General features: G+C 37.6%; 3 protein-coding genes and 4 non-coding genes across 7 annotated transcripts; 1 reads left to right on the plus strand and 6 right to left on the minus strand.

Annotated features, from left to right (window-relative positions):
- The first annotated feature begins 161 nt into the window (after positions 1–161).
- LOC107839680 (pentatricopeptide repeat-containing protein At1g09190) lies at positions 162–2,563 on the plus strand. The gene has a single exon (XM_016683269.2). It carries the CDS (start codon positions 540–542, stop codon positions 2,109–2,111), a length of 1,572 nt encoding a protein of 523 aa, XP_016538755.2. The 5' UTR covers positions 162–539; the 3' UTR covers positions 2,112–2,563.
- Positions 2,564–2,660: 97 nt separating this feature from the next.
- On the minus strand, positions 2,661–2,733 carry TRNAA-AGC. Its single transcript has one exon. It is a non-coding gene; the product is annotated as a tRNA-Ala (tRNA).
- A 788-nt stretch (positions 2,734–3,521) lies between these two features.
- On the minus strand, positions 3,522–6,953 carry LOC107839681 (GTP-binding protein SAR1A). Its single transcript, XM_016683270.2, has 3 exons — positions 6,479–6,953; positions 6,112–6,243; positions 3,522–4,027 (listed from the first exon to the last, which is right to left on the minus strand). The coding sequence occupies exons 1-3, from the start codon at positions 6,605–6,607 to the stop codon at positions 3,707–3,709; spliced, it is 582 nt and encodes a 193-aa protein (XP_016538756.1). The 5' UTR covers positions 6,608–6,953; the 3' UTR covers positions 3,522–3,706.
- Positions 4,968–5,089, minus strand: LOC124886910. The gene has a single exon (XR_007044311.1). It is a non-coding gene; the product is annotated as a small nucleolar RNA snoR83 (small nucleolar RNA).
- LOC124886912 lies at positions 5,161–5,276 on the minus strand. The gene has a single exon (XR_007044313.1). It is a non-coding gene; the product is annotated as a small nucleolar RNA snoR83 (small nucleolar RNA).
- On the minus strand, positions 5,355–5,477 carry LOC124886909. Its single transcript, XR_007044310.1, has one exon. It is a non-coding gene; the product is annotated as a small nucleolar RNA snoR83 (small nucleolar RNA).
- A 1,650-nt stretch (positions 6,954–8,603) lies between the features above and the next one.
- LOC107839682 (dihydrolipoyl dehydrogenase 2, chloroplastic-like) lies at positions 8,604–15,832 on the minus strand. The gene is given in 15 exon segments (NM_001324572.1): positions 8,604–8,651; positions 9,184–9,255; positions 9,623–9,736; positions 9,902–10,015; positions 11,212–11,312; positions 11,403–11,481; positions 11,556–11,630; positions 11,704–11,766; positions 12,324–12,404; positions 12,478–12,603; positions 12,704–12,828; positions 13,849–13,951; positions 14,047–14,181; positions 14,602–14,748; positions 15,500–15,832. Coding segments are annotated over 15 exon segments (1,716 nt in total).

Genomic DNA, 15,832 nt, shown 5'->3' on the forward strand with positions numbered 1-15,832 from the left:
GCAATAGTAAAAGGACATGATTTGAGATGACTGTCAAGTGGGTATACATTTACCTGTTGGAGTCCCACATCTTGGTTTCCTTACGTGGTCTTTGACAATCCTACCCTCATAAGCTAACTTTTGAGGTTGAGTTAGGTCAAGGTTCATTTCTTTATCATGATATCAAAGTCAGGCCCACTCAGCTTATTGTTTCTGATGTTGGCCCCCCGTCTTATATTGTCCACACTCCAAATGTCCAATCCTGTGCGTGCGGGGGTGGTCTTTGGCAATCCTCCCCTCATGAACTAGCTTTTGAGATTGAGTTAGGCTTATCATTACCACGATTAAGAATACTCAACAACGACTCAGGACTCAAATTCTGAGGTGGTGGCATGGATTATGTACACTATACCCGACCCTACTAGATGGGAATACACTAGGTATGTTGTTGTTGTTATAAGATTACTAGACAACGACTCAAATTCCTATCAGGTGAAAATTGAAATATTTAACCAACTGAGCTATTAAGATTACGGAGTTTAAGATTTTTGAATAACTGCATGTGGTTAACAACAAGAGAGCAGTTCCCGCCAAAGGTTCAATTCTACTGCACTATCTCAAATTCTCAATCACACTCTCCAGTAGCTCTCTTCCCTTTGCTGCTTCTTCTTGTTCATATGAACAGAGGGAGCCGAGAAGTTGAGCGGAGGATACTCCGGCTACTCCACGGCCAAAAATCTCGAACCCAACTCACTCAAATCCATGCCCACATCCTTCGCCACCACCTTCACCACTCTAATCAGCTCATCTCCCACTTCATTTCTATCTGCGGTTCCCTTAACAGGATGCATTACGCATCCCTCATATTTCAACACTTTCAAAATCCCAACATCTTCCTCCTCAACTCCATGATCAAAGGTTATTCCTTATGTGGCCCTTATCAAAATTCTGTCGTCTTCTTTTCCACTATGAAACGACGTGGTATTTGGCCTGATGAGTTCACTTTCGCCCCTTTACTCAAAGCTTGTGCTAATCTTGAAGACTTGGAATTAGGACAAGGGGTACATAAGCATGTGCTTGCACTTGGGTTTGGCAGATTTGGGTCGATAAGGATTGGGATTGTTGAGTTGTATGCTGGATGTGGGAGGATGATGGATGCGAAGAAGGTGTTTGATGAAATGCCTCAAAGTGATGTGATTCTTCGGAATTTGATGGTTAAGGGTTATGCTCAAAGTGGAAATGTGGATATGGGACTTGGACTGTTTAGGCAAATGGGTGAGAGGACCGTTGTTTCTTGGAATTTGATGATTTCGTTGTTAGCGCAAAATGGGAGGGAGAAAGAGGCTCTAGCACTTTTCCATGAGATGAGGAATAGTGAGTTTGAGCCTGATGAAGCTACTGTTGTAACTGTGTTACCTGTTTGTGCTCAATTAGGAGAACTTGATTTAGGAAGGTGGATTCATTCTTATGCTAAGTCTGAAGGCCTCTATCCCAATCTTGTATCCGTTGGCAATGCATTGGTTGATTTCTTTGGAAAATCTGGTGATTTGGAGACTGCTTTTGGAATATTCAAGGACATGCCTAGGAAAAACGTAGTTTCTTGGAATGTGGTTATATCAAAGTGTGCTTTTAACGGGAAGGGTGAATTGGGAGTACAGTTGTTTGATGAGATGTTAGATGAGGGTGTGAGACCTAATGACTCGACTTTTGTGGGTGTTTTAGCATGTTGTGCCCATGCAGGTTTGGTCCAAAGAGGGGGAGATTTGTTTGATTCTTTGATTGCTAATCATGGTATACAGCCTACAATTGAGCATTATGGATGCATGGTTGATCTTCTAGGCCGCGGTGGCTGTCTAAAGGAGGCTCATAAACTGGTGAAAACCATGACGGTAGAACCAAATGCTGCTATATGGGGTGCATTAGTTAGTGCTTGTCGCACTCATGGTGAAATGGAGCTGGCTGAATACGCACTTAAGGAACTTATTAAACTTGAACCTTGGAATTCCGGTAACTATGTATTGTTATCCAATATTTATGCTGATAGAGGAAAATGGGAAGAAGTTGAAAAGGTGAGAGTGTTGATGAGGGGAAATAGCATTAAGAAAGCACCAGGACAGAGCACAGTAGTTTGATCTTTTTTTGACTTCCATCATGTGGTTACTCAGCTGCATCCTGGAAATGCGTCAAGATATGGTACCCTTCAATGAATGGTTCTTTCTAATTGATCTCCTTTTGTGGACGGAATCCATGAATGTCAGTAATCCTCAAGGAGAACATATTGAAGGGATTTTGACATTCTTTGGACTTTGAATGCATGGAAGTGGATTGAACTCGAAAGAGCTCAGTGAACAGTTCAGACATATGATGCAAGTGCAAAGTCAAAAAGAGCTCTATATGGCTGAACCTTTTTCCGGTCTTTTCAAATTTGTGATTTTAACTGTTTTGTCTCACTCTTTTTTTTCCCTTGGGGAAATTGAAAGCACGAGATGGCTTGCGCTCCTGATAGTATTTTGTGGGCTATGGCAGTAGTGGTATCTAGTGAGACACATTGGGTAGAAGAGGTCAAGAGGAGAAGGGAAACAAATGAGAATATAACACAGAAAAACAAGCAAAAGAAGAAAAATTGCTTTAATTCTCTGCAAATGATGTAATAACACAGAAAAACAAGCAAAAGAAGACAGTGGAGATGCGGGGTATCGATCCCCGTACCTCTCGCATGCTAAGCGAGCGCTCTACCATCTGAGCTACATCCCCTGGTTGTCTTCCTTAGTGTGATTTTTGCCTATTAACAAAAGACTGTGAGACCTTTTAACCAATTCTTGTACCTAAATTTTCTTATCAGATACTTTGAAGAAGCAGTATACACAGATTTTTGGTCGGAAAAAGCAGTATACGTATCTAGCTGGTGAACAAACAATAACATTACCCAAGTGTACTCTTATAACTGGGGTCTAGGAAGGGTGGTGTATACACATCAACTCAAGTTAAGCACACACAATCAAATATGACATTAGAAAAACAGTATGGAAGAACACAGGCTAAAGATGATGGAAAAAGAGAACAATAGCAAAACTTAACCAAAGCAAAAGGAAGTGTCTATTTCTAGTTTGTAAAGATGATCTCAACAGACGAAGAGACATACTTTCGGCAGGGTAAAGGGGTAAACTGTGACTTTTCCAGCCTCAGAAAGTACAGGATATCCAACGAGTAGCTTGTGTTGAGAAAGGGATACAGGTAAATCTTCATTCCCAATCCAATATTGACAAATAAACCGTGCTAACTTTTGTGTATATATAAGCAGAAAAGCTGCACTGATGGCAGTATATATATATGTAGCAGTCGTGCCGCAACAAATTAAAACAGCAATTGATTTTTCTACTCATCTGGCTGCAAGTAGGTAGTAGATGAATATCTTGATTATCAATGGTATTTAGTATTTAACTACCAGAATACTCAACTGATTCTCTTTGGAACGTCCAATAATTGGAGAGGAATAAGAACGAAGGAGCAAAAACGGTAAGAGCGAATATAAGAACTACAAATGAAGAGAAAAATGTAGACTAGTCATATATAATAGTAGAACACTGTTTTTTTAACTGTTTCACTGAAAACCTGGGGAAAAAACAGAAACTATTTAGCCCATAAAGATAAACAGACATTTTCAACTTATCCAGTACAAAAATAAGAAACTTAAAACAGAACAACAAATCTCACTTCCTAGACCCGATTACTTGATGTACTGAGACATCCATCTAAAGCCTTCCCCATAACCCATTTTCCGGACTATGCTGCACATGAACACCTCGAGTGGACGGACATTGGAGTCTGCCAGGTTTACCTTCCCCTTGCCAGTGGTGACGCCTGTTAGCCCCAAATGGTAACGCAGTTCATCTTCCGAGGCAGCATAAGGGATGTCTATCTTGTTACCCAATATAAGAAACGGAACAGTGGCCAAGGACTCATCAGATAGGAGAGCATCCAGCTCTTTCTTAGACTCGGCGAACCTTTCTTTGTCATAGGAATCCACCAAGTATACAACAGCATCCACCTTCACAATTATCACAAGTTACAATAAGCACAACATCAGAAAATAGTCAAATGGCACTTGGTACTTCATAGAGATAGAAAATACATGATCAACTCTTCATCGAGAAAATACATGATCAAAGTTCCATTTTCTAATTCTAGATTTTGTAAGGAATTGCTTTAGACTAGCAAACATCTTGCATATGGAGTCACCATTTCAGAAGACAAAATACCACTTAGACCAGGTCTATCAAAATCTAGTTTCAGAAAACAAAATATGAAGACTGCCATTAACAAAGGAATTGCATCTGTGATTCCACCTCTGTTGTTTCCCTTGAATATCATAATTAGAGATGCCCATTCAACAAGCTTCAAAAGTAAATCATAGCAAGACAGGTGAAATAGTGTATACTTGGCTATCAAACACAAAAACTATTCCTATATCAGAAAGTTAACCTGCAATAACATAAATTTCTCTTTCATCTTAATATTCACCAAATAAAGGTGATTTATAAAAAAATCAATGTCGTAAAATCAATATTACGTAATATGAAATCAATAAATGTCAATTCTAAGAATTGTAGCAATAACAATGACAGGGGGAAACAACTAGTGACAATTTTATTAGAAGAGATTTAACAAGAAATGGAGCTAACTTGTTCCGACATGGACAAAAAATCTTACGCTAGTCATTTCAAAGGATAATCAAGAATTATAAGAATGCAGAACAGAAAGCAATCGAGAAGAGTAATTATTCATGTCTTTATTTGACACACAACGTATTTACACATGTGATGTCCACACTCTTCATTGCAGGAGAAATGGCTGCAGCCAGTCAAAAGCTGCTCTATTTGAGTGGCTAAAACTTAAAAACAGAGGGATCTATTATACCCATGCTTTTTCCATATATAGATTCAAAAAGAATTTCCCAAATGAAGTTCTACATCAACAAAGATAAATTTATGTGTACGGAGAGGTATTATTGAAACACCCCCTTAAGAAAAGAAAGGAGCTGTCAGCGAACTCCCAGTATCAATATATGCCTCCCATGAATCAAATAGACAGAGAGAAGTTTATTTGGGATTATGAAGGCACTAAACTACTACCTAGGAAAAAAGGTTTAGAAAAATTGATGAAATTCTGGATCAACAAAGTTAATTTATGTGTATGAACACCCCCCTGGAAAAAAAAGAAAGGAGCTATGAGTGAACCCCCAATATCAATATATGCCTCCCATGAATCAAATAGACAGAGAGAAGTTTATTTGGGATTATGAAGGCATTAAATTACTACCTAGGAAAAAAAGGTTTAAAAAAGTTGATGAAATTCTGTATCAACAAAGTTAATTTATGTGTATGAAGAGGTACTATTGAAACACCCCCCTGGAAAAAAGAAAGGTGCTGTCAGCGAACTCCCAGTATCAATATATGCCTCCCATGAATCAAATAAACAGAGAACAGTTTATTTGGGATTATGAAGGCACTAAATTACTGCTTATGGAAAAGTTGCCTCAAACATTATACTTGTAATAATACATGATTATCAAATTAACCGGAGTTGCTGTATAACCTGGTTGAAATTTAATATTAGCTAAAATGTTCTTTGTCAAGAATATGGGAGGACTTCTTGATACGTATTGATATCAGAACTTTTTGTAAAAGCATAATGAACATTTCAAATCCCAGAAAATAGAAAACAGGAACAAAGATAGAAAGTGCTAGCACTATTTCCCTGGAAACAAAGAGCAGTTGATGAGAGCACAGAAATGAACTAGCAATAACAACCTATAAGACACTTGGATAGAATTCAATTCCAATAATAATTTCTTAATTGTTTAACACTGAACCAATCTCCAACATTATTGGACAAGAAGATGAAATAACAATCAATTTGTCAATTTTAAGATTATGTTAAACCATAAAATCTTATCCAAACGACATCACCACTAAATAAATCTGAACACACAAACACTAACGGCATAATCCTGTAAAAAGGATAACTTCGCAAGTGCGAAACCAACCATTTACCAGCAAATAACTACCACCCTAAGAAACAAGTAGTACAGGATTTGCAAGTCAAATATCTAAACAAAAATAGCAACAATACCTTAGCATAATAATCTTTCCAAACACGACGAGCAATCTGATGCCCACCCAAATCAAACGCTTTGAACTTGATCTTACCAATACTAAGCTCCTCTGACGTTGGGTATTGTGTTGGCTGATGTTGAACCAATCTCTGCCACAATATTCAATAACCCTCAATCTCAGATTCAACACTACAAGTATAACCAAAGAGCAAAAAAAAAAACTAGATATTTCCAACAAGCTAATCAAACTGCTAACTCTTTCCTCATAAAAACAAAACCCAATTCAATTCAGATAGAAATTGTTGAATTCGGAATAAAAAAAGACTGATTCACATACATATAATCAATTAAAAAGAGTGAAAGGGGGCAAAAGGGTAAAGAGACCTCGTCCTTCAACATATGGAGCAAGGTGGTTTTCCCTGCATTATCGAGGCCCAAAAACAAGATCTTAGCCTCTTTCTGCCATAACCCTAAAGTAGCGAGAATTCCATAGAACCAATCTACCAAGAACATCGTTGGTTGGTCCGATTCGTTTTTCTTCCGATCCGAATTAATCAAAACCCTAATGATTGAAGGAGAAGTGGCTTGGTTGGTGTCTTCTCCTCCTCGAAATGCTAACACCTGGCTGGTGTGTACAGAGAGAAGATTTGTGATGGCTAAGCTTTTGCTTTTTGTCTTCTTATATACAACCAATGTCCCAACCCTAGTCCCAACCAACCCACCCCCACCCACCTTTTGGGGGGCTTTGTGGTTGCATTCTATACGTATCTAAATTGGAAGAATATTAGTATAAAATCTTAACCAAAAAGAGGAAAATAATAGTATAAATGATGATACTACTATTCTTATATACCTTAGTAATTTCCCCAAATAATACTTGGATGATGTCATAATAATTAGTCATTTCAACATCTCTAAGGAAGTAATAATAAGATTCACCGTGAAAAAAATACATGCAATCAAATAATTGAGTTACTAAGTACATCTTTTATAGATGTTCAAGGTCTATTAAACACAGTCCCATTCTTTTCTCCGACGTTCGTCGTGTTTAGATTTTACTGCATGGTAATACAAACAATATTTGGATGCTAAAAGTTTTCGAAAACTGATATTTTGTTGCAATTATCTGTATCTATTTTGTGAATGATTCGAAGAGGACTATAAATTTGGTTTCTTATTGTGGACTGATGTTGAGATTTTATCAAAAGATTTATCTCTAATGAATTTACAAATGAAAAAAATTGTGCAAGTCCTCTGCAACAAAAGCGACGTGTAGTTTCAAATGCACGAAAAGCGAGTACTGCAATGATAGCTTTGAAAGCCAATGATCATGTGCTTCATGCACCCAATTCATTTTGTTGGAAACATTGTAATAGTTGAAGTATTAGCAATTCGGAATGCAATCCAACTTAAAAGAACGTAAACGAATGCTGTCAAGACCCATCAATACTCCCTCCATTACTTTTTATACGTTCTCTTCTTATTTTTAAAAAAAAGTTTTAACGATACAAATTTTGATCAATATTTTAAAATGTATTTCTTAATTAAATTTAAAAGAAAATTACAATTCAGAATACATTGCATAGAGTTTTTGAATATCTTAATTTTAATTTTAAAAAATTATATTAATTTAATCTAATTTAACTTTGAAAAAATTAAATTTACTCGCGAAAAATAAAGGGAGCATATAGAAGGAAATGTATGAGGAATGACTTAGTACTAAATAGGAGAATAGCTCCATCTGGGGATGTAATAATTGCTACTATTTGTGATAATGCTATTTCTGAGGATATATCATATCTGCCTAATTGTTATTTGTGAGGATATGTGACTAATTGTTATTTGTGAGGACATCTGACATCTTAGACTTTACCCGAATAATGTAGCCTTTATAAGTGAACGGAGGGAGTAAGTTTTTGTTTTTTCCGTTTTGGCACATAGGCTTACGTAGCACGAAATCATTGGGGCTCAACTCAAAGTTTTAGACATGGACACGTGATATAACTGAAACTTCAATATAAATATTGAATTCTGAATATCACACCTTGTAGAGTAACCAGTATCAAAGAAGGATATACTGAGGCATTGTCCCTTGCTTATGCCTTGCTTGACTAGACGGGGTAAGAGTTTCTACATTTCACGTTTGAGACTAACTTGATAGTAACTACATGTCGATGTCAATATCAAAACAAATGCCGCATTCCATTTCGTTGCTCAATGCATGAGCGAATAATTATAACTTCCAGGTAATACAATGTTCAGACAAACAGTTACTTTCCATCAACCTATATATACCACAAGCTTAAACGCTAACAGACTCGAAAACAAAATTGAATCTCCGCCAAACCCATTTAGGCAACTAATGTGTGCGTGCGCTTGTATGAAGGTTGAACAAGGAACTTCTTTCTAGACTATTGCACATGTGAAAATCGAGCCAACAAGCGCCGCCAATCAGAAGCATATCCAAAATCCTATAAATTACGAATCCATCACAACGGCTCCTTGAAACTTAAGCAGCAACTGGCTCAGCAGCTGGACTAGAAGTGTTAGCTTTAACCTGCCATCCAAATGTACACATTATTGCAAAAGCTACAAATCCTTTTCAATTGTAACTGACCCATAAAAGACAACGGCCAGAGGGGGTGAATAAACTATCCCAGTGAGTCCTTGTGCGTGATGATTTTGTCAAAATAGATCATCTAATATACCAGTTAAAACTGAGAGAGAATCTCAGTTCACAACATAAGGAGGATTTCCTCCCTACCTGCAATTTTTCACATGCACATGTGTGAGGGACACTTCTGCAAATACCAGGTAGTCAGCTTATGACTTCCAAATAGAGGACAAGAAGATCTAAATACACTAAATTTAAGGATTAAAGAATAAGCCAAGCTTCAATCGTATTTTGGAGAACCCAGGTTTATCCCCCCACCGCCCACCGGAGCAACTTGACAAGGAGATGATTGTTCTACTTTCTTTTGTGTGCGCGGATAATTAACGGTATTCTAACTCATGGGGAAATGAACTATGTTATTCCCTAAAATACTACGTACAAAAGTACCCGGATTAACAGAGAACCGAGAGATTACCTTTGCTGCCTTAAAGAGTTCATCAATCACTTCAGACAAGGTTGGATGTGCATGAACAGCATACTTTATGTCCTGCAAGATGTGATTAAAATGATAAAGCAAAATGGAATAATGTTGCTAAAATGCGACTGTCATAAATTTTCTTTTACACAAGAATCATGATGCTGGAATCCAGCTGAAGATCGCAATGGTTGCAAGAAAAGAAATAGAATTTCGTAAGTGAAAAAAAAACATGTCCCTTCCATCGCTCCCCCTCAAACCTCTAACCAAATCAGTTGAGAATCTTTCCACAAACTGTTTGTTTTATGAGGGAAATACGCAATGGTAGGTAATGTATACCTGAATACATGTGCATCTTATGAGGGGAATATGCAGTGGAAGTTAATGTCTACCTGTATGCATCTTATGAGGGGAATATGCAGTGGAAGTTAATGTCTACCTGTATGCGTGTTCCCATAGCTATGGCGTTGGATGCTTCATGAATGAGGTCAGCAGCATGCATTCCAAAAATGTGAACACCTAGGATCTCCCCATTGTCGGGTCTATATATCAACTGCATTGGACAAACACTTCAGTGAACAAAAACTATCCTACTAGTCTTGGGAAACTAGAGACGGACTAAAACCATCTGAACCTACAAACAAGCTGCAAAAAGTTGCTCATTACCATAATACAAATCCTGGAAAATAAAACAAGTAGAAAAGATCAACTTGGACACCTTTGCAATTCCCTCCCCTTCATTTTCAGCAAGAGCTTTTGTGTTAGCCTTGAAACTAGTCTTGGCTACACCAATCTCAAAGCCCTCCTTTTCAGCTTTTTCTCTGGCTTGAGGCTGCAAGATTGCAAGAAAATAATAGAAGTGTTACAAAAAATGCACCAGATAACTAAAAGAAGACAAATTGGATGTAAACAAGCTAGACAAAACAGAATTTCCACTATAAATGCAAACATGCTTCAGCGAGTTTGCATACTGTTGGGTTCAGGTCCCTCTTACCTTTTCATGTTTTGATGATTGACAAACCTAGTAGAAGGACCAGCTACGTAAACTGGTGTTCTTAAATTCAGTCGTACAGAGTTGTCTTATGTGCCAGCTGTCCAGTACTATTCTGGCAGTAGCAGCAGAATAAGTGGGACGTGCACTGCATTGGTCCTCTTTAGTGTCCACCAATGAGAAGGCTTCTCTCCTATTGCCCTTCATATATATTCTTCATCTTGAAGAGAGAAGCCAAGTTTTTGAAAAATTCTAAAAGGGCATTCTCATAAGCAAAAGCTGCATTGTGTTTGTGATCTTGCAAAGAACCAGCAACTTAGAAATTTTGCTCACAGTGAAATGTGTCCTTGTTTCTAGGTTGATTGAGTCTTTGTTTTTTGGTCTTACAATTGTAAACTCACTTCCCATTTTACAGATTCTTGTGAGTATTTTCGTTTTGAGTTCATGTTAAGTTGTTGCTTTAGCTAGAGTTAGCTAATGGAGTCTTTCAAGTAGAGCTACTATGAAAGAAGAGTAGCAATAGAGTTATTGCTAGTGAGTAGGGGCTAAGAGTTTAATTCCAAGATTGCATAAGGTTATAATAGAATTTGTTGCTTGGTGATTAGTGAAGTGGTTGGTGAAATCCTACCGGGGTAGGTTGCATCTCTCCTCTTTAATGCCATTCTACTTGGTGTTCTTGCTGTTCTTATCTCCTACAAGGACCTGGTATCGAATCAGGTCCTTGTTGCCGTGGCGGACTCATATAAACCATCACATATACATCAAGTATATGTAGACGCATAAAGTAGGCATGCTTGAATGAGTTTCATCATACTATATCAGACAAATATACAACCAGACTCATTAACCTTAGTATTTAATATATGCTGAACATCATAAAAGTGCAAAAGTCAATTTACAGTAAGTTGGCCTTTTGCTTCTGGTTCTATATAACTCACGAAATGAGACGAGATTTAAAGAGCATATAATCCACATGAAACCAGCAAGGGAAGTGCACAACAAAAAACCCAACTATACACCAAAAAAAGTTATTGTACCTCTGTTAATCCGACCATACTGATTTCGGGATGGGTAAAGCATGCAGCTGGAATACTTAAATGATTCAGGACATGGTCCTTTCCAGTGACTTGCTCTACAACTATATAAGAAATAAGGCCAAGTGTTAAACAATTACATGAAAACTTGCTTGATGATAATCATAGCAGTTGATGTCACACGAGATCATTACCAGAAATTCCTTGTGCACTTGCAGCATGTGCAAGCATCATTTTTCCATTTGCATCACCAATGCAATACAAGTGAGGAACCTAGTGATCACAAAGCCTAATGAGTTGAAAGAAAATTGTCTAGAATGCGTAAAAAGAACATTAGTCATGCCTACCAACTCTCCGCTGGCATCAATGACACGCATGCGGCTATCAACAGGAACAAATCCACGTTGTGTTTGAACATTTATCTGTTTATAAACAATAATATGAGATGTCATAACATTAATAAAGTTAGTCTCAATAAACATTCATACAACTAACATTTTCCAGGCCAAGTCCCTGTGTGAATGGAGCCCTTCCGGTTGCAATTAGAGCAGCATCTACCTGCAGCAGAATAAAATGGGAACATATAAGATGCTAGTGACAGGAATTGGGTATGCAGAGTATAGAGGATGTGGAAAACAAGATCTTAAATCTGATTATAGGGAACAAGACAAAGTTGTTCTCCCTCTTTGGATGTTCATCAATACTACGCAGAAAGACCTACCTGTGTAATCTTTTTTTACCCTTGCATAGTTTTTAATTATGTGTTGAAAGGATGTTGATTTAACTGGTACAGTTTACTTGTAATTAAATTCATCCTACATTAGTGACTTGAGCAGTGTAGATAATTTACTCATATAACAATTACAATGTGCTTATCAAGTGCATATCTTGCAGTGAAGTCCCTATATAACAGATCAATCCAAAAGTTATTGTTTTTCGATAAACAGGAGAAATACGCAATAAAGGTACTTCTACAATCCCCTGGACTTCAAATATATTAGTTTGTTGGATATGATTTAAAATTTATGATCTTAACCAATAACCATGATCCAAGACCAAAAGGATAAAGCTTCCATCCAAAAGCATGAACAGGAAATAACAATGTAGAAACTTACTTCCAGTGTATCCTTCAGTTCCTTAGTTTTTGCATCAATAAGCTCAATAGTCACTGGTTTTCCATCCTTTGCTGGAGTTATCTGAAGAAGGTGCAACAAAACTCAGATAATGGATTGGCACATCGAGATTCAGGCTACTATTTGCATATATTACCTTGCTTGCAAATACACCTGTATGATAATCAATCTTTCGAGGATTTATGAGCACTCGCTGTGCCAATTTCCCAATCTCAGGGTCAAAGCCAGGCATGAGCTGATCTAAAGCCTCAACGAAGGTAACCTGCACAGTCATACAGTGGTCATCATAGAAAGACAGGTTATGAAAGAAAAGATTGATGTTCTGTTGCTATAGATACAAGTCTTGCAGAAAGTATAATTACCTCACTTCCAAGTGCCGTATACACATCACTGAATTCTAGTCCAATGTAACCACTTCCGACAATAGCAATCCATTGAGGTATAAATTCCAATTTGAGCGCATGATCACTTGTTATCACTGTCTTACCTGCAAGTGCAAGCATCGGTATCATTAAATGACGCAAGTTCAACATAAACATAGACACATAATCTTTTTTATAGCGAGAAGCTCCCGATTGCAAGGGGTGTACAGTTCGAAACTAGGTGGATAATCCCCTGATCCTCTACCCTTCTCCACTTAAATATCAAGCTTTTGACTGTGGTGGGTAGGGTTCGTACCCGTGACGCACGTTTAACCCAATGCATCACACATTGCTCTATTGCCACTACACCAAAGCCCTGGGGCTGTATATACATATATTTCATTGATGCTTTGGACAAGAAGAGAAAGAGACCGACTTGGCATGAAAAAATCTAATGCTAATTCCGTTCTCTTTCTTGATGAGCATGCTGATTCTGTTGTCTTCTAAATAGCTTCTGGTGTTAAATATTGTGTGTACTATATCTCATGTCTAAATTTCTAAATCTCAATCAGCAATTCAACTTAGATGAACTCAAGTAACAGTACGAGAATCAATTCCAAATTTTGATGCAAAACATTAATTACAATGTCAGTCAAGTAATGTTATAGCACTTGTGCAGATGACAATTGAGCATCACCAGATACATCCAAAGAGCTACTGAACAATGAGTGAACAAACCCTTCCGCCGAACAAGTCTAGGAGTTTTGTACCAAATCTTTCATAAAAAGTGCTTCCAACATATGTGCTCAAGATTAGTAGATAGTAAAACCAATTCTTGTTAACACAAGTTTTTATCTCAAGCACTGTATATGCTACTTCACAAGTTCAGTGCATCAAAATGGACCTATAAAACTCCAACTTTCAATAAATCTTAAAATCTTCATTCCATAAATTGATGTTTCGCAAAATTTAAAACTCTGATGTCAAGAGTGTTATGACAAAAAGCATGAAGAAATCAAGTAACACAAGCTATGCTGCAGGCTGCAACCTTCAGTATATCATACATAAAAAAGACTTGCAATTCAATTATTCAGTTGTTTATCCCGTTGTGCACAGACAATAATAATTAAGAGGAAAGCACTTACCATCAACCTCAATGCCTTTGGGCACCATGGGTACTGAACCAGTAGCAATTATAATATCTTTTGCTGTTATCACAGTATCTCCATATTTGACTTTTTGTGGACCCTGAAAAAGCACAACAAAAGCTTCATCATCACAATTCAATTGGCTACAGACAAAGAGGTTAGTAGATAATAGTAATCTGTAAAATATATACGTACCAGAATTGACCCAAAACCCGTCAATATATCCACACCAAGGGATTTCATTGAATTAGTCAAATTACTACGGATCTTGGAGGCCAAATTATTTGCATGATCAGCAACAGCCTGTCTGTCATATCCCGCGGCAGCAACCTTACATGAAAGATAAATGACAGACTTAAAAAGCGAGTGTGAAAGACCTGAGTTAAAAGTTATACTGGGGGGCCCTCAAGCTTCCTTTATGGATGCAACTTAATTAACAAACAATGTATAGTCTTAAGTTATTAGTACTATGTTTCATAGTTCTGCTCCTAAACTATTCCATGTTGCCTTACCTCATGAAGCCTATGTTTTGTGATTATACAACAAATTACTTAAATGATCAATCAATTATAACCAACTTGTGCTATATCAGTACAACAGTCCAAAACCAAACATGCTAGCTTTCTAGGAGCAAGAAAAGAAACAGCTGTAGATTAAAAGACTTCATGTGGTGTACATAAGGCATCTAGGAGCAAGAACAAGAAATATAGTGGTGTTCATTAGGCTTCCAGGAACAAGAACAAGGAATACCTGTAAACCAAAAGATTTCATATGGTGCTCATTCTGAAGCTCCCGCATGCGACCACTCACAGCTAGAAGGGCTTTGGAAGGAACGCAACCCCTATTTACACATGTCCCTCCAACTACGTCCCCTTCAATGATAGCAGTTTTCAAGCCCTGCAAAGAGTTTTAAGTAATTATGCACACTATTAGCTGGAAACAACCATCCTGTTAAACCTAAGTTCGCATTCCATCCAGGCTTCAGCGATCCCACAATTAAATTGCATAGAACTATAGAAGTATAATTGATCTTTCATAGGAATTCACTCTACAATAAGCATCACCAATGTTGTTAAAGGCTCACATAAAGCGCTTAAGCCTGAAGCTGGTGAAGTCCAGCTTGTGTTGTTTTTCCTCGCTTAATTGGTACTTTAGTGTAGGCATTAATGTGATGATGCCTGTACGCCTTCATTAATGGGTTTAGGCACAACACCGTATATAACTTAATTATATTTGTGTTTAATTTACATCTTCTTGCATCACATTTCTATAATTTATTTTTCTCTGTCCCCGCTTTTCTTTGCTAAAGCCCACGCTCAAAGATCCAATTTTCTACAAATGATTCTTCATTAGGAACTATGCAATAACATACACAAATAAAGCACCTATTCCAGCTAATAATTACTTCTATTGCTGAGTAGGAAAAAAATAGTTCTAGAAAAAGAAGAGCATATGAAGTAGCAAGAAAGAAAGTAGAGAAAGCCAGCTAAACAAGCGATATCAACCGAAACAGAGTAAGGTAGCTTCAACTTCAACTGATAGTATTCTAATCACCTACGTGTAAGCTAGACAGAGAATGACGCTATTGGGAGAACATCACTATGCTAGTACTAACACAACTAACCACACCGAAAAAAGTAGGTTATACCTTCTCAACAGCATGAAGAGCAGCACCATGACCACCAACGCCAGCTCCAATAATAACCAGATCATAATCAAATTCCTTAGAAGGAGCTCCATTTCCAGACAAAGAAGCCAGGATTCTGTTAGAACAAGGACGCCTGGTCACACTAGATGACTCGATACGCCTCATAGAAATAGAAGAATTCAATCCAAAAGCTTCCCTTCTCAGACCGCAGAATCGAAGTGATCGGGGATTCAGCAAATTGACATTTCCATTGGAAGCAGCGGCGGGGGAGGAGGAGTCCGATCTGCAGATCGTAGATGGAGAAGAGAGGGAGAGAGAAATTGAAGATTGCAT

The sequence above is a fragment of the Capsicum annuum genome, chromosome 8 (assembly GCF_002878395.1).
Source record: "Capsicum annuum cultivar UCD-10X-F1 chromosome 8, UCD10Xv1.1, whole genome shotgun sequence".
In the NCBI taxonomy this organism is placed as follows: Eukaryota; Viridiplantae; Streptophyta; class Magnoliopsida; order Solanales; family Solanaceae; genus Capsicum; species Capsicum annuum.